The sequence below is a fragment of the Rhinolophus ferrumequinum genome, chromosome 10 (assembly GCF_004115265.2).
Source record: "Rhinolophus ferrumequinum isolate MPI-CBG mRhiFer1 chromosome 10, mRhiFer1_v1.p, whole genome shotgun sequence".
Classification (NCBI taxonomy): Eukaryota; Metazoa; Chordata; class Mammalia; order Chiroptera; family Rhinolophidae; genus Rhinolophus; species Rhinolophus ferrumequinum.
Window position 1 is genome coordinate 91075642 of NC_046293.1, and position 23965 is coordinate 91099606.

The 23965-nt window shown below is 49.0% G+C and overlaps 1 protein-coding gene across 14 annotated transcripts; it reads left to right on the plus strand.

Moving 5' to 3' along the window:
* Window positions 1-23218, plus strand: SLC25A18 (solute carrier family 25 member 18). Of its 14 annotated transcripts, none has more exons than XM_033117769.1 (11): window positions 1-312; window positions 6603-6664; window positions 12988-13242; window positions 15022-15216; window positions 15444-15499; window positions 16454-16544; window positions 17791-17909; window positions 20223-20388; window positions 21106-21260; window positions 21877-21952; window positions 22716-23218. In XM_033117769.1, exons 3-11 carry the CDS (start codon window positions 13223-13225, stop codon window positions 22855-22857), a joined length of 1020 nt encoding a protein of 339 aa, XP_032973660.1. In that variant the 5' UTR covers window positions 1-312; window positions 6603-6664; window positions 12988-13222; the 3' UTR covers window positions 22858-23218. The 14 variants fall into 14 exon arrangements, with proteins under 14 accessions (XP_032973660.1, XP_032973664.1, XP_032973663.1 ...); XM_033117773.1 differs by having other exon boundaries at window positions 13036-13242; XM_033117770.1 differs by lacking the exon at window positions 1-312 and adding an exon at window positions 6177-6200.
* The last annotated feature ends 747 nt before the right edge of the window (window positions 23219-23965 follow it).

A 23965-nucleotide genomic window follows, 5' to 3' on the forward strand; every position in this document is an offset into this window, starting at 1 on the left:
GACATGCATACAAATTCAGGTGCCCTGGAGAAGTCATCAGGTTTGGAAAAGCCCGATCAGCTCCGATACTCTTGGACTTGAACCACATTCCAGACAGTGAGTGACAAGGATGAGTAGCCCTATTCTAGCCAGTTAAAGCTGGACAGAATTTTTTAAAGCAGTGGAGTCAGTTTCTTGGATTGTATCCAAGGTTTCTGCTTTGGGAAAGGAGTTGAGTCTGCGGTAGGAAGACGAGAGACATCCGGTGAAGCCTGGCCCGTGCGCACCCCGAGAAGTAAGATGAAGACCGACTAGCTCGCAGTCCAGGTCTCTGTAAGTGTTTACTAAACACCCGCCGTGTGTCTAGCACTTGGCCTACTTACTAACTAAGCAAAAAAAAAAAAGAAAAGCTTCCTCAGACTTAACAATAAAGGGAGAAAAACTGAACTATAGTACAGTGTTAGAATACGTGGCTTAGCTAAAGTAGTAGAGTAAGGAGAGAGATTTTTGTTCCCTGAAGTTTAATCTGCAGAAAGGAGTTCGTTCCGACTGTGTAATTTGGGCAGACCTACATGCACAGGCCAGGTGTGGGGAGCTGGGACCTTGTCAGTTTAGGGCCTGCCGTTTTATAACTTGTTCATGTCAGCAGGCTCTGGACCTAGTTTTCTGAGTCCTTCCAGCTGGAATTCTTCTTCCCTTTCACCCGGTTCTACTCTCACTACGCCAAAGTGACAACATAATGCAGAAAATTTAGCCTTTAGTAATTAACTGTAGTGCAGTGCTTAACGGGACATTTCCTAGAAACAGCTTAAATTCCGGGACACTGCAGAAACAAACTAATGTTGGGAGGAGCCAACACATCCCCCCCCACCACATCCACAGTCCGTCATCTTGTGTCACATGGTCTGTGTGCTTCTCAGTCCAGTCTCTGGACGAGCAGCAGCAGCATCACCTGGGAGTGTTAGACATGCAAGTTCTGGCAGTCTGTTGTGATAAGCCTCCTGGAGGATCTGATGCAGACAGAAGCTGGAGAACGCTGACGTAGGCATGGCCCCAGCGTTGACATGACAATCTAAACTGAGTGTCTCATTACAACGAGGTGCATGTCATAGCGCTCTGACGAGCTGTGGGGACCTCACCCTAGGGAAGGCTTACAGAGCAGGAGTGGCTGCAAAGTGGAGAAGTGCCGGCCCTGCACTCCTGAACACCCTGCTTCTGTTTTCCCGTCTTCCTCCGTCAGATCCCATTCCAAGTTTCTGCTTGCTCTGTCCGTTCTGTACTGTTGGGTGTTTGGGGGAATCTAAGCCCAACATAGCACAGCTATTCCAGTATCATGCTATCTGGTCCTGTCAGGGCCTCCCTGCTGTTGAACAATCTCCTGTTTGCTCCCAGTGACATCTCCTGCAGCTGCTATTGTGATTTATTCAACAAATTTTAGTGAGCTTATGTTTGGCTTTGCAATGCCCTAAACCAGTGGTTGCCAATCTAGGCTGCCCACTAGGGGTTTGCAAACCGGGGCTCTAAAAATGGCAGATGGCTTGGCTCGACCCCCAGGGAGTTTCCATTGGTCTGGGCCGCAGCCTGCTCATTGGGATTCTTAAAAGCTTTCCTGCTGATTCTGTTGGGCAGTCAACATTGTAAACCACCCCCAAACCAGCGGCAGGCAAACCTTAATATGACATGAATCATTTGGAGAATGCTGTTAGGATCGGACGCTGGCTCACTAGGTCAGGAGTGGGTCCTGAGAGTCTGCATTTTGAACAAGCACTTTGAGTCCTAATGCCTCAAACTCATCCTTTCCAACTCTCTGGTGACCTTACCTTGTTATGTAAAAGAGGATGCATCACAGAGTCCTCTGTTTTTAATGTGCTTTTTCAAATCTACCTTTTTCCTTTTCTACTGGGTCATGTCCCCTCACCAAAACTGACCCGCCCTTGTGCTTTGAGTTGCGACCTCTAAACCTTCGTCCTGACCAAATCCCAACGATTAGCTTCTCCCTCTTTCTTCCCTCTATAAATGTTGCTCCAGTTTCCTCTATTTAAATAGAACATACTTCTGTCTTCATCCAAACTCTACAGTAGAATCTGATTTGTTTTTGTTTCTCTTGACCGTCCCCCTGCAATTTGGCTTCCTCCCTGCACGCTAAGAGCTACCGCCACACACAGCCTCAGCCAACTCCGTTTTATGTCCCTTATCATCCTCTGCAGCCTCTGGCAGTTGGAACTGGTGCTCGTGGGTGTTGGGGCCTGGACCCACACTCGCCCCATTGTCTCCCATCCTGTCCTGTTTACTTCTCTCCCCAAAGGTGTGCTCCTCCTGACACTCCATCCCTTTCTTCTTGATGCAACTTCCTCTAGCTAATTTCAGGTTTACCTGCAGCCTCCATTATCACTCTATGCAGTTGCCTCAGCTCATCTTCAGTTCAGAGTTTGAGACGTGCTCTAGTCAGCCTTTCCAAATTTCTACTGGACCTTGACACCCCCACCCATATGCCCTGCTGACATTGTTTTGTTTGCCACTGTTTAAAATTTTTTATTACTAAAATGATTTGCAATTTTATTTCCTACACCTTGCCTATTTTTAAAATCCTTTCTTAACTATTATAATTCACAATAATGACACCTTCCCCTCCAAATGCCATGTATTTATGTTTAAATGTAATATACTAGCTTCATTGTTCAATTCTCCCTTTTACTTGTGTAGTAAAATACACAAGAAAATTTACCATTTTAACCATTTTTAAGTGTATACTTCAGTTGATAAGTACATTGACATCAGGCAGCCATCACCAGCATCCATCTCCAGAACTTATTTATCTCATACGAAACTGTCCCCGTTAAACACTGACTCCCACTCCCGCTCCCCCGCAGCCCTGGTAATCGCTTTTCTACCTTCTGTGTCAATGAATGTGACTACTCTGGGTACCTCAGATAAGTGGAATCATACACTATTTGTCCTTTTGTGACTGGCTTATTTCACTTAGCAGAATGTCCACATTATAGTATGAATCAATTTCCTTCCTTTTTGAGGCTGAATAATATTCCACTGGATGGATGGATAGACCACATTTTGTTGATCTTTTCATCCATCGATGAACATTTGGGTTGTTTCCCCCTTTTGGCTATTGTGAAAAATGTTAAAATGAACATGAGTGCACAAACACCTGTTCGAGACCGTGCTATCTGGGTATATACCTGGAAGTGGAATTGCAGGATCATATAGTAATTCTATTTTTACTTTACTGTTTGAGGAACCACCATACAGCTGGATCATTCCACAGCCGTCGGACCATTTTACATTCTCATCAACAATACACAAGAGTTCCAGTTTCTCCACATTTTCACCAGCACATGTTTTCTGTTTTTTGATGATAACCACCCTAGCTGGTGTGAGGTTATAGCACTCTACCATACCACTCTTTCTGTACACACTGCTGGCCCCTCTTGTGGCTGCCACTTCAAATTCATGTCATCAGCCAAACATTTCTTCGCTCTCCTTTCCTTACCTACCGAATCCTTCCAATGTTCTCAGTTGGGGTGATAACATCTTTCTCCTGCTGATCTGCTTCAATCTGGTATCTGTCCCTGGCATTTAATCAGCTGCCAAGCCCTACTGATGCTTCACAGAAACCCTCCTTCCTGTGCAGGCTCTCATTTTTATGTCTTGCCAGGATTGTTGTAACCTCCCTGGCCTGTCTAAACCATTTGCTGCCATGAACCTCTGTGTCCCTACTCACATCCTGTCTCAGCTTCTCATTGCCCATGAGGAAACGGAAGAAGAAGCTCTCAGTGAACACCTTCTGTGTGCCAGCCACTGTACTAAGTGATCTACGAGGTCTGACAATTAAGTTAGATAGAGAACACATCCTAGAAAAGGTGCTACACACCTCATTGCTGAATATCACTGCAGTCACCTTCGAAGTACTCCCCTTGGGAATATCTGCACCAACACCAGTGCCTAGTCCACCCTTCAAAGCAATTTTGGAACTTTCTGGAATGGCCATCAGAGCTGTCCTCGTATTACCCTAGATGTCCTGAATGTCATCAAAATGTCTTCCTTTCAATATTTATCTTTGGGTAAAGAAAGAAGTCCTTGGGGGCCAGATCAGGTGAGTAGGGAGGGTGTTCCAATACAGTTATTTGTTTACTGGCTAAAAACTCCCTCACAGACAGTGCCGTGTGAGCTGGTGCATTGTCGTGATGCAAGAGCCATGAATTGTTGGCAAAAAGCTAAGGTTGTTTTTGTCTAAATTTTTCATGCAGCCTTTTCAGCACTTCCAAATAGTAAACTTGGTTAACTGTACAGTTGGTACAAATTCATAGTGAATAATCCCTCTGATACCAAAAAAGGTTAGCAATATCATTTTGACTCTTGATTTGGACTGATGGAACTTTTTTGGTCATGGAGAATTGGCTGACTTCCATTGTGCACTTTGACGCTTTCTTTCAGGGTCATATTGGTACACCCAGGTTTCATCACCAGTGATAACACGGCCGAAAACCTCGTCTTGCCTCCCCCAAAGGTCTTGGCAATCTTCAACTCTCCTTTGCTTTTGTTCATCTGTGAGCTGCTTTGGGACCATTTTTGCACACACCTTTCTCATGCCAAGATTTTCAGTTAAGATTTTCCTGTTTCTCTATTGATGTTTACTTAGTCTGCTATGCGTCTCACAGTCAGCCGACGATTTTGACGCACAATTTGACAGATCTTTGCAATGTTTCGTCAGTTCTGCTCGTTACTGGCCGCCCTGTCCTCTCTTCATCAGTGACGCATTCTCTCCCAACAGAAAGACGTTTAATCCATTTGTACACTGCCATTTTCTTCATGGCATTATCCCCATAAACATGTCCCTAATTTCACTTCCACTCTTGCCAAGTGATGAAACCTGGGTGTACCAATACGACCCTGAAAGAAAGCGTCAAAGTGCACAATGGAATTCAGCCAATTCTTCATGACCAAAAAAGTTCCATCAGTCCAAATCAAGAGTCAAAATGATGTTGCTGACCTTTTTTGATATCAGAGGAATTATTCATTATGACTTTGTACCAACTGGACAAGCAGTTAACCAAGTTTACTATTTGGAAGTGCTGAAAAGGCTGCATGAAAAAGTTAGGGAAAAATGACCTTAACTTTTGCCAACAATTCATGGCTCTTGCATCATGACCATGCACCAGCTCACACGGCACTGTCTATGAGGGAGTTTTTAGCCAGTAAACAAATAACTATTGGAACACCCTCCCTACTCACCTGATCTGGCCCCCAGTGACTTCTTTCTTTACCTGAAGATAAAGGAAATACTGAAAGGAAGACATTTTGATGACGTTTGTTCATTGTTCTAATTCAGGATCAGACGTTCTCGCAATATCACACAAAAACACACAACAGTAATGAACGCCACTCAGCAAGACACCGCCATACGTCGACACGAACACAGCTGTGAGACACTGATATACCAGGGTTATGAAACCTTACCGAGCTGTTTGTACAGTGCTGCCAGTTTAAGCGCACGGGGGCAAATTCGCAAACTTAATTGTCACACCTCGTACATCTAAGTACAGTTCGTTTCATAGATGCTGAAACAGGCACAGAGAAGTTAAGTAACTGGTTTAAGGACACACAGTAGGTGGTAGACTAGAATTCAAACAAACTCAAGAGTAGTCTTACTCTAAAGCCTACGCTTAGCCATGACCCTCATATAACCCTGTGAAGTAGATCCCAATCCCTCAATCCTCTTGATGAAGAAAAGCGCCCACTTGAGAAACTTGCCTAAAGTTAGTTAGATAGTTATTAACTTGGGAGCTGGAATTTGAACCCGGCTCTCTTGATACCAAAGTCTCTCCCAAATCCTGGGCCAGGCAACAAGATCCTGTACTATCCAGACCCAACATGGCTGGCCAGCTTTTTTCTCCCCCTACTGCCTAGCCCTTTGCCCCAAATTAGAGACAGTGGGATCCTAAGAAGAAGCTGGGTTTAGGTTTTACCTCTCCACCTTTGGTCTTCAAGCCCCAAATGATCACTCCTTCGTCCCTGAAAACTTGTAAGTTCTGAGCTCTAACCTGGAGAGCTGGAGTGCGGTCCTGCCCTTACCGGCCAGATGTAACATGGTGCCTGCAGGGAGCACGCCTTCCTGCTGCCCTCCCGCTGCAGAGCCCAGGCCTGAAAATCCATGCCAAGTGGACAAAACCGTATCCCTGAAGAGAAGGCTTTGTCGAGCACTGAAGGTACAGAATCTGAAGCAGTCAGCCACCTGCAATTAGAGAAGGATGTGAGTCTGAGAAGCAGAGCTTGGCTCCTGGCACCTAATGCCTGGCTGAAGTGTTTGCATGGCATTGATTTTCTGTTGTTTGTCCTCCCTGATGTCCAGGTCTGCGTGGGTGTGAGTCTCCCATTCACCCCACCCCACCCCCACACTGCCTTGAGCAAATCTCCCAACCTGAATTTTTGTCCCAGTCACCAGCAATCTAGTCAACAGCCACCTGCCGCCACCTGGGGAGGCAGGCTGGCCTCGCCTCTGGGGTTGCATTCAAACCCAACCTGTTTGAAGGTGAAAAGGGCTGCTGTGGGCACGAAGGGGAAGGGGGCATACTGACAAAACAAGGACTGTAAAGCAAACCTCCCTGCAGGGCCGCAGGAATCGGGCCTGTGTCTTGGCGTCTAGAAGTCAGAAGGTTCTTACTGGAAGCGGGTAAGTGCTTGTTTTTTTGTCTGTGTCAAGCTTAGAGTTGGTAGTTGTTAGGAAAAGACTCTCTTCTAGCAAATGAGCAGCTGTGGAGGAGGTCAGAGCAGTAGTGGAAAGTCTTGTCTCTCCTTTGCTGTACCAAGAAGGAAGGGGTGGCAAGAGGAAGCGGCCTGTCCAATTCCGGGCGTCTCAGGCACCTTCCAAGTCGGAAGCAGGTTGTTTCCTTGGCACTGCTGGTGTAGGGGGCTCATCTCTGGGATGCTCTCCTTGCCCTACTAGTTGGCAGAGAGGGCCAGGCAACGGTCCTCATCCCTGAGCGCTTCCTCACACCGTGAAAAAGTCATGGCAGCTGAAGAGTAGAACTGTCTCCTGAGAAGACTGACGGCCACTGGAAGGCGGTGCAGTGGCTGCCCTCTGCCTTCAGCGCCGGCACTGACTGCCTCCGCCCTGGGCTTCGGCATGCAGCCCTGAGCCTCTCCCCTCCCGAGGGACTTATTTTGATGGGGATGCAGCCCCACAGACAGACGGTTGTAATACAAATGTGATAAGTGCTAAAATCACAGAAAGGGCTCCTAGCCAAGATTTGAGGGCCTTGGGAAGGGCTTATGGGAGGAAGCTGAAGGCCAAAGAACAATTTGTAATTCGTCAGGTAGAAATAGGCAGAGTGTCCTAGTCAAGGGGACAGTACGTGCAAGGCTCAGACACACGAGACCACGTAGTCCTGGGAGGAGTTCAGAATGGTTGGCAGGAAGTGCAGTGGGGGAGTGATTTGGGAGACAGCCAGTGGGAAAGGAGGGGCCAGGTCAGGCTGACGGGTCGGGGACTGTCCGGAGAGCGAGACATAGTTGCAAAGCACGTTAGGCAGGGAGGGATATGCATAAATGGCAGGTTGGAAATCTCCCGGATGTGCCCTTTTGCTCAGTTGTCCTTGTCACAGAGAACAGATCGGACAGTAGCCCACTGAAGGCGGGAGCAGAGTTAAGCTGGTGAGAGCCCCGGGCAGTGGATAGTGGCCAGGAGACACTTGGGACAATGGTTTTCTACCCATGGCATAGGACCTGTTGTCCCCCCAGCCTGCTGTGGATAAAGTTTTCTAAAATACAGTTAAAATGGATTACTAGAAGAACAGATATTTAAAAAAAAAAATAAAAGTCACATTTTAATTAATAGATTCTAAAACATGATCTTACTCAAGTTGCCATAAAATTTTCTAAACTTTACAGACGGCCACTGAACCATATGCTTTTGAGTAGCACTCACTTCAGGAAGACGAGCTGGAAACACGCTGCTGACTATTGGGGGTCAGAAGGGGAAGGTGGGCCGAGGCCGGCTGTGTGCTTGGCCTGCATAGTTGGCAGTGCTGTCCTCACAGCTGGGGACGAGGAGGAGGCGCAGCAGGTCTGGGGGGCTGAGGCGGATAGCAGGAAGTGCTGGGCATGTTGCGTGTGGCTGGGCCACTAGGGGAGTGGCCGGCGGCCGTCAGGATGGACATGTGGGGCTCAGGGCAGACAGCCTGAGCCTGACAGACCTAGGCGTCCTGACCAAGCGGACAAACCACAGCCCAAAAGGAGGCTTCCTCCAGATGGGTGTGCGGAGCAAAGGGGTCGAGAACCTTGGGCAGGATTCTGTGGGCACCAGTGACCCAGGGACAACGGCCACAAGGGGCTGCTGAGCCACTGGGGAGAACGCACAGAGCATCAGAAGTCAAGGGAATAGACCATTTCAATCTGGAGGAATGAGAAGTGTGATGTGAGGAAAACCCTGGCCTGCTCGGGACCCTGTAGCTCACCACCTAGAGGCACCCCTCTAAATCGATTTGTCTCTGAAGGGCCTCATTCGAAATACGGGCCTGAGAAAGCATGTATTACTTCACAGTTTTCTTTGCTTTCCGAATTTTCTAATTTTTTTCTGTTACTCTAAGTACTATAAGAAATAGAACAAACGTTCATTCTTAATGACAAAGAACTGACCACCGCCTGAGCACATTAACTATCTTCTCGTAGGGAAGCAGACAGGAGCGGTCACAGATCAGTTTTGGTTTTGGGGTGGGGGCCCCCATGGGCAGGGAGCCTGAGCAGCCCCTGGAAGGTGGCCATCGGTGTGAGGCCCTGAGGGTGACACCGCTGGGCCCTGACACGCAGGCGTCCTGCCAGCCCCACCAGGTCCGGCTGCCTCTGACTGTGCCCAGGACAGTCCTCAGCCAGCTCCTTGTTTTCAACATAGCCTGCGGTGGGGGGCGGGGAGCAAGCAGCGCTTAGTGTACACACGCACACACGCACACACACACACACACGCGTGTGCGCGCACGCACGCGACAGCAGTGCTCTTGAAAACACGGCACCTGAGGCTGAGGGACAGTCCCTGGGCCAGGCGCCAGCAGTGTGGTGCCCACAGTTGAGGGGCTCTGCCTGCCGAGCCAGCTGTGCCTTCTCACTGACTTTTCACAGTGCTGGAGAAGATTCCAGAAGCGTGGCCTTCCATTCCCGCGTCCCTCCCTCCCTGCAGGCAGCTTCCTCTCCTAACTTGCCTTTCTCCTTCCTCAGCCCCTCAGATTGCAGACGTCCCACACTTCTATGGCTCTTTCCTGTCCCTCAGCCCTGGCCTGGCACCAAGTCCCCGCCCTTTTCCCTTTAAAAAGTTCTCGCTCAGCTAACCCTGGTACTCTGCACCCTCTCCACCGCCCTAATCCTTCCTTCTCCACTTCACTGTTTTACCAGAGTGGCCTCCTAACTGGTCTCTCACCAAAATTGCCTTTTCTCTACCCATTCTTCTAGAATTATTATCTTCATACCTCCAGATGGGTGTGCAGAGCAAAGGGGTAGTTTTCCCCTTAAAAGCATTCAATGTTTTCTTACTGCCCATGGGATCAAATTTGCAAAAAGTTACTTACCTTGGGGTGGGGGACACATGCAGTACCTGAAAATCCCAGGGCTCCCACACCTGGCCTGCCCTACCCTTGCAGCTTTCCTTCCTTCAGGCTTGCTGAGCGGACCAGGTGGTATGCTATGCCCTCAGCCCTCTGGCCCACTCACATCCGTGCTGCCCACCTCTCCCTCTTCTCCGTGTCAGCCTTTCCTTCTAGCTCCTTCTCCAGGCCAGCCCACAATGACTCACATCTGTGAACCCAACACTCATTGCCTAAGCAGTTCAGTTGCTATTAAATGAAATGTGAGGGATTTTTTTAATGTTTTGTTACATAGTACAGAAAACAACTTCTTGAAAGAGGCTACACAGTCTCTTTTAAAATTCTAATGGAAGAGACTGAAGAGCCCAGCTTCAGTCAGGTGCCCACCCTCAGACCATCAGCATTCCCCAGGGGACAGCGTCCCATTTTAGGAATATGGCGGTTCCCACTACAACCAGGTGGGATGTTGGGAGGGAGGGACCTCCTGGATGTGGGGTAATGAAGAAAAAAGACAGTGGTCCACTGTATTCCACCCTTTCGTGCCTGAGGACATGCAAACACTATTTCCTGTACATCAAAATTTCTTCCTTCTAATAGGGCTCAGTCATCCCCTGTAAAAAGGAAGTGCACTTGTCTGCCTCCTCATGTGAAATAACTAAATGTCAGGACCAGACACTGTCCAGAAGCAATGGCCTGGAGCCTGTTACCAGGTCAAGTCAAGGTTATTTTTTATATGTATCCAGTCCTTGTCCCGTTTGGTCCCAAAGAGTTCCAAATGTAGCTCCTCAGCTCTGCGTCTCAGAGCTCAAATGGTTTGTTTTACTGCCCATGTACTCCCAAAGTACTCTTTTTCCTAGATTCCGTTTAGAAAAGAAGTTGGGGAAATACTGTTCATTAGCCAATAATCTAAAGCATGGAGCACACCGTGATAAGAGTGTGTTTGTTTACTGAGATTTTGCCTGCTTGCTTTCAGGCCCAGTGGGAGGGTGGGCTGTGTCACTTAAGAAGCCTGCTCCTCTCAGTGCCGGGACCAGGAGAGTTTAAACTCCATCAAGGCAAGGACCCTGGTTTTGTCCTCCACGACATCCCTGCCATCCAGAACTGCAACTGGCACCCCAAAAATATCTGTAGAATGACTCACACTCGGGCCTGTGGATTGCCTTAGGGATTGAATAACAAGTTGGAGATTTTCGTGTGATACGACTCCTTTAAAACCTTGGCTAGCTGCCTGTTAGTTTCCTCTTTGTTGACTCTTTACTAATACATTTACTTGTTCCAGAAATTTTGTTAAGTCATAGTGTTTGAATACCAAATCTGCTCAAGGGAACTGCTAAGCCTGGGACTTGCAGTGGCTTGGCACAGTCGGACTGGTGAGGCTGGTGCTCTGAGATGCACACACACGCACGTCTGCCTGGTGGAGGTGCCAGGCAGTGGCCCGGGATTGAGCTGTCCCTAATTTCTCTGGCTTCTCTTAAATACCCCTATTCCAATAGCCGGTGAACTACAACTTATAAAGTAGTAATTTAGTTGTAAAAATAGCAGGGACTATGGCTGCAAATTCTCAATTATTTGATTCTCTGGCTTTAGGCACTAAGGGCTTCCTACGTGTCCTGTTGCTCCCTATCTTTTTTTTTTCCCCCTATTCTGCCATCTTGGACCTTCTCCCTATATCAGTTCTTAAGGCGGCTACGTAGAATTACAGTGTTTCCTTCTCTCATAACAACACACTTTAATTTCCTGAGGTATTATTAGAAACCAATTCTAGCAAGTTAAGCAACCATGACCTAATTCATTGACAGGACAGAATGCAAGGACAGAAGTGCACCTGGCAGTCAGGAATGAGCTAGAAGCAGGGACTTAAACGTTAGGAATATTTCCATCCTCTGTTCCTCCTGCAGATGTGCTTGCTTCCCTTTTCTGTTTCTTTTCCTACAGTCCAGCTTCCTGTTTCTCCAACAGATCCAAGTTTTACGTGTTTTAGGGCCAAACACCATGTTACAAGCCCATTCAAGTTCTCACCAAAAACTTTGGTGTCCCCTTATCTAATCCTTTTTTCCCAGGAAGTCCTGTTGGTCTTGCCTTCAACATGTACCCATAATTAAACCATATCTCAGCACGACCCCCACCCAAACCCCGACAACCATCACCTCTGGTCTAGATTACTAGAATGATTTAATTGGTCTTTTTGTTTTTATCTTTGACCCTCTGCTGTCTATTCTCAACACAGCAGCTGAATGAATGGTCCTATCCAGAGCATGTCACTTGTACGCTAAAACATTTCCCATTGTTTCTCTTTTTATTCAGAATAAAAGCCAAAGACAGTCTGAGGCCTTAGCTGGTCAGGCCTCCACCCCGTTATCTCTATGACTTGGTCTGCACTGCTCACCCCGTGTTCACTCTTCACTTGCCATTCTTGCAGCTCAGCAGTCTCCCTGATCTCAGGCCTTCGCTCTGCCTGGAATGCTCTCCCCAGACACCTCACTTCCTTTGGACCCTCAAGTCGCCTCAGTGAATCTCCTCGGTCAAGCCACCATCACCCCCACCCCACTGACTTCCTTGCCTTCTGAATTGTTTTCTCCAGAGTATTTATCACTATCTGGTTTCCTTAGGATTTACTTATTTCATTTATCGTCTGTCTCCTCTAGAGTTGAAGTCCCTGAGAATTACGATGTTAGTCTTTTGTTTACCACCACATCCCCAGAGCTGGAATAGTCAGTGCCTGGCACTCAACAGTTTTTCTGACTGGATCAATATGTACCGGGGAAAGACTGATCTGTCTTTCCTTCCCCACAACAAAATACCTGGAGACAGCAGAGAATTGCTGAGAAGTGAGGACGCAGAGGGAGGGAGCACTAAAGCAGCCTAAAGGGACCTGGAGAGGAGAGACTTCCAGAGCTCGAGCCAGCCTCCAGGGAGCAGCAGAGCTCTTTCCTGGCCCTGCCCTGCTGGTTCAACCAGGCCCCTTCAGAAGCTGTAATAACCATTGTTACTGTGGCTGCCACTTCCTGACACTATCCTGGTGCTTTCTTTCCATATGTGCCATTTACAAATGCAGCCCACCCTTTCAACAGGATCATACGAAGTTCAGAAAACACATTTTAAGAGCCAGAAAGTAACTTCAGAATGCCTCAAACGTTTTACTGTGCTTCTTGTACACTCTGTGTGGAATTCCGAGACCATAGCAGCTCTCCTAGAATCCTTCCTTCTGATCCCATCAGCTCCCTCACCACTACTCCAGGGCCTCTCTCCAAAACACCCTGAACACACACCTTTCCCTGAACCTTCATTTGGGCTTGTTATCCTTCTCTCATCCTCTTTCTTCTGATCTCAAGTCCCAAAGTCCAAAAGGTCCAGGAAGGGAGGGTTCCAGATCACGATCACATTGGCAGTGTTAACACATGAATGATGTTCTGTCCCATCACAGATGTGCCTCTCACACCATGAGGTGACTGTTGTTCTGACTGCTTTATAGAGGACACTACACCCCAAGAGGTTGTGACTTGCCAGGAAGGTGGCTCAGGCCCCTCTCCACTGACACCGCACTCAAACCACTCTGCTACGGTGGGCCAGAGTCAAGGATAGGCACTGTCCTTCCTCTTCAGCCAGCCATCTGACAGCCTTGTGTCCTGGGGCGCACCGAGTCCTCAGCCCCCTGCAGAATGGCCAAGCAGGATTTGAGGTAAACTCTGGTTGAGACAGGCCTTGTCTCTGGGCCGTGTTGAAGGGAAGAGTTGCTATGTAATAACACATCATTCAGCTTCTCTTCCAGAGTCCTGGAGTTTAAGCTGAGTCCTGAGCAGCGGCAAGACAGACCCATTTTCCTGTACACAAAAACATTTATTTATTTATATATATATATATACAAATATGTATAATTTAAATATAATTTGTAATTGTTTTGACTGCGTCTCCTCAGATTGCAAAATTTATGTCTATTATCTACTCTTACCACTTGCAGGTAATCTACCCCCAAATATTTTGCTCACAGTCTGCCTCTCGCTGGAAAAATAAGAAAATTTTATTAGGCTCCAAGGAGTCTGAGAAAGCTTTATTTTCTATTTTCAGTGTTTGAAAACTTATCCAGGATGAGGGGGCCCACGTTATGTAAAGTGAGACTTTACTTTTGGCTAGAATCAGATAATCTCAATAATTTAACTTTGATTATCTCATGCAGACTAGAAACTCTCATTGTCAGAAATGTGTGTTCTCTTATTATTAATAATAGCTATTTACCAAGTGCATTAACTTATTTAATTTTTTTTTAAAGATTTTATTGGGGAAGGGGAACAGGATTTTATTGGGGAACAGTGTGTACTTCCAGGACTTTTCCAAGTCAAGTTGTTGTCCTTTCAATCTTAGTTGTGAAGGGCGCAGCTCAGCTCCAGGTCCAGTTGCCCTTGCTAGTTGCAGGGAGCGCAGGCCACCATCCCTTGCGGGAGTCGAACCGGCAGCCTTTGGAGTTAGGAGCACGGAGCTCCAACCGCCTGAGCCACCGGGCCGGCCCCAACTTATTTAATTTTACAGAGGGAAAAAGAAAGGGTCAGAAAAGTGAGGTAATTTGCTTAACCAACAACATAGCTGGGATTCACACTCAGTCCTGACTGACCTTAAGTCTGAAATAAAATTTCAGTTTGTTTGAAAACTTGTCCACACATGGCTCCAAGGGTGGGGCCGAAGCAGAGAACAGGCCTGTGATGGAACCTCTGAAGGTAATGCTGTAAGGCCCAGCTCAGAACCTCCTGCACCCTGGGGAGGGTGTGGGGGAGTGGCCAGAGGGCAGAGCTGCCATCCGGCCTCCTTCCCAGAGGCCCTTGCAGTATCCTAGCTTTGTGAATGTTTCCCTATGGGGGCTCATGGCCGGCATCTCAAGTGGGGAGGTCCTTGTGCCACTTGCCTTGCAGTTTTCAGAGCTGTCCCCAGTGGGTCCAGGTGTTTGCCGACCACAGTGGCGGCCCGTTCACATGCTGCTCTCAGACCTTGTCCTTCCTGCGAGTCCTGGCTTGTTCCAGGCCGGCGGGGATATCCCCATGACTTACCCAGTAGTCAGAGTCACAGCTGGGGGCTCTGCCTGGGGGGTGGCTGGCCCCTCGGTGAGGACCCACTGCCCTCGGACTGCCACACCAGTGCACTTTGGGGACTTGGGGGTTGTACCTCTCAGGCAGGATGCCCACTGGCTTTTGGAAAAATTATTAGGGCAAGATGCTTCAGCCCAGGAAGTGCAGTGCCCCTGAAAGAAGTGGCCAGGCCCTCCTGGCTCCTGGCCCCTAACCTGTCTCTGGAACTGGATCTGGGGAGGGAGGCACACAGGGCAGCCAGGCAGGCTGCTGGGGTGAGGGTAGGAGGCTGAGGGGCGGGTCCTGGACACGATGGGGCTGAGGTCCCTGGAGTCGCATGCCTACCCTACCCTTGCTCCGCTCTGTTTCTGCTCTCCGGCCCTCCTCTCCGCATTCCCGTCCAGTCCTGACTGTGGGAGCTCTCTGCAGCCAGCCTCCCTCCTTCACGCTGGGTCTCCTTCCTTCCCACGGCATAGTGTCACAGCCAAACTCATCAATGGAGGCGTGGCAGGGCTCGTGGGGGTAACCTGTGTGTTCCCCATCGATTTGGCCAAGACTCGACTTCAGAACCAGCATGGGAAAGATATCTACAAAGGAATGTAGGTATTGGTGAGGGGGTGGAGGGAGAGGGTCTCCCAGCGGATGGACGGAGGCCTCCCTCCTTCCATAGTCTCTTTAGGGAGGGCGCAGTTGAGGGTGTGGGGGAGCCGGGTGGGGCTGGTAAACTAGGGTGAGCCAGCAGGATCAGAGCCTGGGGAGGGGGGCAGGAGGCCATGCAGCAGCCCCCTGTTCGCCACTAATTCCCTTTTCCGGCCTGTGCTTCTAGGATAGATTGCCTGATGAAGACAGCGAGGGTGGAGGGCTTTCTGGGCATGTACCGAGGTAGGCTCACCAGACGTCCTGGGGAGGCTGGGCTTGGGCCACCTGAGGACAGAGGGTGTGGCACGGAGTGTAGGACATTGGGGATTCCTGGATGTGCCTGGGCTGCCAGGTGACCACACTGACCACACTGCTTCACACAAGCCTTCTTGTTCCTTGATAGAGACAGAGGTAGTCCCGGTGAGGTTTGCGGGGCGCCAGGGCACCAGCCCACTGAGCGGCTCAGGAGCCCTGGGTGCCATCCTGTGTGCTGGAAGCGAGTGAGCCCCAAACCCCTTCTCCCTCCCCTCCTGTCTCAGGGCTGTCAGGACCCCCGCCACCAATAGCAGAAGAAGTGGTTCACAGGGACAGGGCATGGGAAGCACTCTGAGCTAGCTCCTGGAACAGAGATGCTGCGTGGCTCTTCCCTGACACAGCCAGTGCTGTCCCTGGCTCCTGCAGTGACCCCAGCCAGGGTGACACAACCTGGAAAGTGGATACAAAACTGAGCTTGAGAAGGAGCCGATACATTAGTGCCCCTTACAAATAAAGTATAAATCTGTGACCTGCGGAGCTGCCAGTGAGCCTGGGCTAGCACAGCACAGAGGAAGTGAAACCAATCCCTGGCCCCCAGGACCTTATTATCGGGGTTTAATTTGGGGAACTGCTCACTTATCATCAGAGACGGGCAGCAGTAGCAAGGACTGAAATAACTTCCTAATAACTGCACCAATGAGCCCATGAAGAAAGCATATACATGAGAAAGAAAAATGGTAGGCAGAGTCATAGCAGGAGGAAAGGAAAAGTATGTTTCCATAAAATCGGCAGACGAAACCTCCTTGATACTCCTCTGCCCCCGTTTACTCCCAGAAACTTACCTGGCTAGGGCTGAGAGTAGCTTGTCTGCGTGAGGGACAGGCTCAGCACATTGTGACATCTGAGATGGCCTGGACTCCCATCTTCGTTGTTTACTTCCAGGGGCTGCAGTAAACCTCACTTTGGTCACTCCAGAGAAGGCCATCAAGCTGGCAGCCAATGACTTCTTCCGGCAGCTGCTCATGAAAGATGGGTACGGCCAGGTGCGGGGTAGGGGTGGAAACCCTTCACTGCATGTCTATTTGGGTGTTTTTGTGGAAGGTGACAGGGAGAGGATTATACCTCTGCCTCAGTTTACCTGTCTGCATACGTATAAAGATGTGCACACTAATGGCTGAGGGTTAATGCATGTTTGGCAGGTGGAAAGTGAAGGAGAAAATGAGCTGATGTAATTTGGAGGCTCTAGCTAGCTAGCTAGCTAGCTAGCTAGATAGATAGATAGATAGATAGATAGATAGATAGACTGACCTTGTAGAATATATACACACATATATCCATCAACTAGGTGATGAATGTTTTTTTTCAGTTCTGAGATATTATTGACATACAACATTGTAAGTTTCAGGTGTACCGCATAGTAACGTGACACACATGTATTGTGAAATGATTACTGCTTTATTAACGTCCGCCCCTCACAGAGTTACAGAAACAATGTTTTTTCCTTGGGATGAGAACTTTGAGGATCTACTCTCTTAGAAGCATTCAAGTTTACAGCAGTGTTAACGGCAGCAATCACACTGTACATCACAACTCCAGGACGTACTATCTTGTAACCGGGAGTTTGTACCTTTTGACCACCTTCACCCAGTTCCTTTCCCCCACCCCTATAACCACAAATCTGATCTCTTTTTCTGAGTTTGTTTCCAAGTCTTAGCTGTTGTAAATAATGCCACAATGAACATGGGGGTGCAGATATCTCTTCAACATACTGATTTCATTTCCTTTGGGTAAATACCCAGAAGTGGGATTGCTGCTGGGTCATAAGGTAGTTCTATTTTTAATTTTTTGAGGAATCTCCATGCTGTTTTCCCTGGTGGCTGCACCAGTTGACAGTCCCGCCACCAGTGCATGAGGGCCCCCTTTTCCCCACATCCTTGCCAGCATTTACTTTCTGATTCTCTCTGTGCCTCCCACTGCCTTAGTGACATTGCTTAAAGGAACAGTAACCAGTTCCTGCAGAGGGAAGTTTCATTGTACTAGTTTTAACTTCTATGCAGGTGCTACTTCCCTTGTAGCCTGTTCTAAATTTAGTGTCGTATCTTTAAGGAGACTGAGCCTGAAGACTAGGTAGTTATTTACTCAGCTGGGTGAGTGACAGCCAATGGGAACAAAACTAAATACCACACATGGAAAGTCCCAACCACTGAGGTAGAGTAGACGCCAGGGTGGGACGGCAGGGTCAGTCTGTGACTGAAGCATCCCAACTCCTGGTCCCACAGGATGCAGCGAGACCTGAAGATGGAGATGCTGGCCGGGTGTGGAGCGGGCATGTGCCAGGTGGTGGTCACCTGTCCCATGGAGATGCTGAAGATCCAGCTGCAGGATGCTGGGCGTCTGGGTGAGGCCTGTCCCAGCTCCATTCACAAGGGTTGTGTAAGGGTTGTGATCAGAACACATTCCCCAAATCTGCACTCATGTACCAGACTGTGTGACCAATCATCTAGGGCAATGGATGTCTTTGTGATCGCCATTCCGGACTGCAACACTCTCAGCTCAATTTCAGCCCACCAGAACAAATAGCAGCACTGACAGTCTTGATTCAGGAGGGACAGAGAATATACTCCCCTGATAATCTCTATCATACTGCCGGCACATTTAGGCCTGATTTCCTGAAGATCTTGGGAAATGTTGATCTCCGGCTCGTGAACATGTCAGTTGATAGCTTTACGAGGTGTGATCAAAAAACACAGTGAATGTTTAAATAAAAAAAATTTATTACAGTAAAAGACGCATTGCCATTAATCCCTCTTGCTTCGAACACACTTGTCCCATCATTCTTGCCACTTTCTGAAGCAGTTCCAGAAGTCTTCTTTCATGAGTGTCTTTACTTCACCCTCCATCATGACAATGCTCCATGTTACAGATCGCTTCTGGCATATGGCAATTTCTGTCAAATAAAAACATTACGGTGTGTCCTCATCCACCTTATTCACCAGACCTGGCACCTGTGACTTCTGGCTCTTCCCCAAAGTCAAAATGATTCAGGACATCAGGGCAGCAACGACAGCACAACTGAAAACACTCATGAAAGAAGACTTCCAGAACCGCTTCAGAAAGTGGCAAGAACAGTGGGATAAGTGTGTTTGAAATGAGGTGGATATTTTGAGGGGGACTAATGGCAATGTCTTTTACTGTAATAAATTTTTTTTATTTAAACATTCACCATATTATTTGATCACACTGTGTGTTATGCTATATTATATTATGCTATAGAAGAGGGGCTTTCATGGGAAGGCATAAAAAGGGAGAAGAGAACCATTCCTATTTTTTTGGTTTTCTCTAAGAGAAGTTTGGCCCTTTGCTAAATCCTGGTCCTCTCAAAAATATACAGTGTGTGTAGGTACCAACACACATAGTAAGGGCAAAGATTGGCCATCTAGGGGAGGGAACTAGCCCTAGTGGGGTGGGACAGACGGCTTCTCCTCAGGGCTAGACCACAATGTCTGACTTTAGTAAGCCAATGTACCATGGGCCTAACATAGCACCTGGCAAAGTCCTCAGTAAACGTGGGTGCCCTTCTCCTGCTCAGACCAACCTGAAGGTCTAAAACTGCAGAAAGAAGAAATTTCAGGCCCTGGAAAGCCCCCACTGTGTTTTGATCTGCAAAGTGTAAACAGCTCTGTAACATTTTGTTTTTCAATCTGGATGAGTTTTACTATTCCTAAAATATGTGAAAAGTAGTAAAAGACAGGCTATGGGTGAATTGTGTGCATCTAAAGAAGACACGGGGAAAATAGTGGTGACTGATTAAAGCTACTTGTTTGAGGCCTGTCGTACCCAGCTTCCTACCATTAAGAAAATGTGTGCAGTGTCCAGCTTAGTATGAAATGCTGCCCTCTTGGACAGCAAACAAAACTGAGACATGAAATACGAGCTTCCTCTCAGTGAGAGCTTGTAATCTAGGCAAAGCTTTTCAAATACTGAGAATTAAGAAAATCAACATCCACACAATTTCAGTGCATTGAATCCTGTGCTCATTAATGGGACTCACCCACGTTTGAGATGCTTGTATTTGATATGCTCGGGGGAAAATCTCCATTCTCTTTATTAATGTTTAACTCATCATAGTACGAACTCTGACTTATTCAACTAAAATGAGCTGACATCTCAAGAATCAAATTCTGTAGAACAGTGGAGGTTAGGGAGGATATGTTCACCGAACCTGGGAATACTAGAGGAGGGAGGCGCCACTGCAAGTCTGAAGGAGGCAGTTTTCCATCATGGAGAATCTGCTGCTTTACACATCAGGGAGAAGGTACACAGCATTGCTCCTTCCCAAAGTGCTCACAGGATGACACTATGTAAACAAGCTCAGAGATGGTTTAGAAATGGAATACGATCCACGGGGAGCAGTTTTAACAGGAGAGTAAGGAGTTGGGGTGGGGGGGGCTACTGTAGCTTCCTATAGAGAGCGGCAGGGAATGGCTGGATTCTGGGGGGGCATCGACGTACCAGGGACAACCCATTAGGTAATACAGAGCTTAGAAAGATGTCCTTGGAGCAGAAGATTGATGTTCTAACAGTAGGGCAATCCTCAGAATTCCGGTAGCGTGCCCGCCTGTCTAGTTGTGTCAGAGCCAGACTTTGGGAGCCATACTCCTGCAGTGCCTGTCGGGCCCGCTGTGATGAGGAGCCTGTCCTTTTTCCTCAGCAGCCCTGCAGCAGAGCCCGGCCCCAGCACCTGCCTCCTGCAGGCCCCACAGCGTTGGCTCAGCTCCTGCCCACAAACGCCCATCTGCCACCCTCATCGCCTGGGAGCTGCTCCGCACACAGGGCCTGGCTGGTCTCTATAAGGGCCTGGGTGCCACTCTGCTCAGGTGAGCTTTCTTCCCCAACCTGGGACCCAGAAGGGCCCTAGTGACCAGACAGGAGAGGGCACGGAGGACCAAGGCGACAGCTCCCCCGGTGTGCCGGAGTCCTTCCTAACACTCAGACCACTCGCTTCAGATTCTGCCCAGAATCGGGCAGGGTTGCCCAGGATGGGTACGTGGAAGGCTAGATTCAGGCCCCTTCTCCAGTGACCAGGCCACACGAGCACTGGCTGTTCTGTGACCCACAGGCACCTGGAACGCCCTGTGTACGAAAGACTGGGGACCCTCTCTAAGTACATGAGTGCTACTTGGCTCAAATCCTCAACGTGGACTACACGTGTCCTTGGGCAGGGGCTCATTTTCTATTATCTGGGCAACAGATGAATTAACGTCACCTCCTACCCCCTCACAACTTAGCGCAGCGCTCTTCACCAGCCACTCGCTCACCCTACTAGCGCTTCCCTCAGCCTGCCTGCCCGCTTTCATAGGACCTGGCACCAGCCTTGGAATCTGCACCTGGCTCCTCGGGAGGGCAGAGGAATGCGGGAGGGTGTGGCTTTGACCTGTCATGCTGTCGATCACCCATTATGAGGGGGTGCCGGGTAGGAACACAAGAGTTGTGGGATCATCTTGGACCCAGACAAGGAGCCCTGTAGCTCACGGGCAGGCTGTGGGCAGACGCCCCAGAGCAGACGAAGCTCAGTGTTTCCTCCTCTGCTGCAGAGACGTCCCCTTCTCCATCGTCTATTTCCCACTGTTTGCCAACCTTAACAACCTTGGGTTCGACGAGCTTGCCGGCAAGGCTTCCTTCGCTCACTCCTTTATGTCAGGCTGTGCTGCCGGTTCCATAGCTGCTGTCACAGTAACACCTCTGGATGGTAAGTGCATCAGAAATGCAGGGGTTACAAGAGATGACTCGTCTTACAGATTAGGCACCTGTGAATGTTTCTAGAATAGTCATTTTGCATTCTCAGGATAGAGACGCAACAGCCCCAACTTGAACTCAGAAACTCACCAAAGGTCCTCCCAGAGAAAGTGGGGCCAAGGGACCTTCGCTCTATCTTTTTTTCAGTCTATTTCTTACAACTGACAAGTCCCCTCCCCCTCTAGGTGCTGTCGTCATTAGGTCGGTGTCCCCCACTAGACTTGTGAGCATCAGCTATAAAACGTTGCTATTTTAAAATTCAAGTCTAAAGCCAGGAGCTGAACAGTATGAGGAGCTTCCCCTGGCCTGAGGGCAGCAGCCGCCCCTCCAACGCGGGCGCACCTCTCCTCTCCACACGTTTCTAATTCAGTCATTTTATACCTGAGCCCAAAGAGGGCAAGACCTTCGATGACAGGCACCCCGAGGGCAGGGCTGGCCTCAGGATTGTGTCGTGTGTGCTGGTTCTGAAAGGAAACCTGACCACTTCAGGTTGAGGTGAGAATTCCAAAAGCAAGATGTTCCGTACTTATTTTAAGTTTTGTGGAGCTTTTTGTTTTGCTTTTTTTTAGTTTTGAAAACTCGAATCCAAACCCTCAGGAAAGGCCTGGGAGAGGACAGCTACAGCGGCATCCGTGACTGCGCCAGGTGAGAGCCGTCGCCCTTTCCAGACGTGGCTGGGAGTTCCCTCTGCCCTGTCCACCCGCACCCGGTCTAGAGAACAACTTTATCACTGTACTTACTACAGTGAGTTCTGGATTTGAAATCTTTTCCTTTCCCTTACTTGTCAACAAGAGCAGGCTGGACTGGGAGCTTTGTTCTTCCTCATATCCCTACAGCACCTTTCTCTCAGTCTGGCAAACTGAGCCCAGTTCTCACAGCCCAGACCCAACTGCTTAGTAACCAAAGTGCACACATAATGGGGGTGTCATGCGGGACACCCTGCTCTCTGCGCCATTTGTTGTGTGAGGCAACCTGCGGGGTCTCTGGTCCCGCTCCCCACATAAGAACGCAGGATGTGGTGAGGCCAAAAAGGAACACCCACGGAGCCATAGGTAGGGATCACACCACTATAGTCTCGCTGGAGGCTGGAGTCACACGACCTGCGACCTGCTGTCTGCTTCTCTGCCTGCCAACCGACTGACTCTCCAACCAGCACAGCCGTGGCAGTTGTATCTGTGGCTAATTGGCTAACTGGTTACAGCTGATGGTCAATTAGCCACAGCCCACGGCCATCTACTACCCGAGTCAGCACCTTTCCACGTGAGCCTGGAAACTGCTCTCTGGGACTCTGTCCCCACAGGTGGGCATGGCTCCCACACTCCTCCACTGCTGTGGACAGTGACACCTTCTCTCAAGGAAGAGATGGACATCACTCCTGCCCAATCACAGTGCCCTTCTCTCTCCCCAGGAAAGTCTGGATCCAGGAAGGACCGTCTGCCTTCATGAAGGGAGCAGGCTGCCGCGCCCTTGTCATAGCCCCTCTCTTTGGGATTGCCCAAGGGGTCTACTTCCTTGGCATCGGAGAGCGCATCTTAAAGTGTTTTGAGTAGGTTCTGCTGGAGCTCGGTCCCTTCACTGGCTGCCATCCCTCCGGCCATTGGAGGACAGCAAGCGGGCCCAGCACACAGCATTCTGTCCTCTAACTCGTAGTGCTACCTCAGCCTCAGAAGAAACCACCTTAATCTAATATGCTGGCTACAGCCCATCCTCCCTTCAGAAGCCCGACCGCCTACTTGTCAACAACAAAAACAGTACACGCTTTGGTTGCATTAACCGCAGGAACTTGAGACAGTAGAGATAGAAGGGTTGTTTCTGTTTCTGTTTTCTATTTCTATTTCACATTCAATCAGCATACCTGAGTTAGTTGGACAATTTCGTTTTGTTAATTCTGAATTAAATTACTTATGGTTAGTGCTGGCACTCATTTTGGGGAAAAAGAGGATCAGAAGTTCAAGGGGCCCATGAAAGCCCTCAAACTCGGCACGTAGTCTGAAACCACGCAAATACTTTCAGAATGTAGATGGCCGAGAGGTACGGTCAACTGAGACTGAGCCGCCAGCCGCCAGGCCAGCCGCCCTGACACTGTCTGAAATAGTCGACTCGTTACCATCTCGTCCTGCAATTAGAGGGAGAAGCAGACAGGCTGCAACGAACAGTCTGCCATCTACTTTTCGTGTTCATTTCAGAACCGAACGACAAACCACAGTCTCGGTTCTATTACGTCATAACCCATCGCCTGGAGGGCTTGAGTTCACTGTGACCGAGTTCCCACGTGCCTCAGTTCCTTCCCCACAGGCTGCTACAGACGAGAGAAATGGTATCAGACGTAGGGGATCGAGGCCTGAGGAAAAAATGCCTCTCCAGGAGTGGGTATTTCCATTAGTCCCTACCTGATCTAAGGTTCTTGGTAATGAAAACAGTCCGCCTTGCTAGCCCCCTCCTTGAGGACTGCATTTGAGCACGGGCTCTCGACAGACCTGAGTGAAAACGCCAGGTCTTCCAGTTACTTAGATGTTTAAGACCTTGGGCAGCGCGTAGTCACCTGAGGAAAGAAGAAATGAGGAGCGGGGTGGAGAAAAGGATGTTTGTGAGATGGTTCAGACCTAACACAGTCATGCAGGAGGAGACCCTGCTCGCTGCGCCATGTGTCGTGCGGGG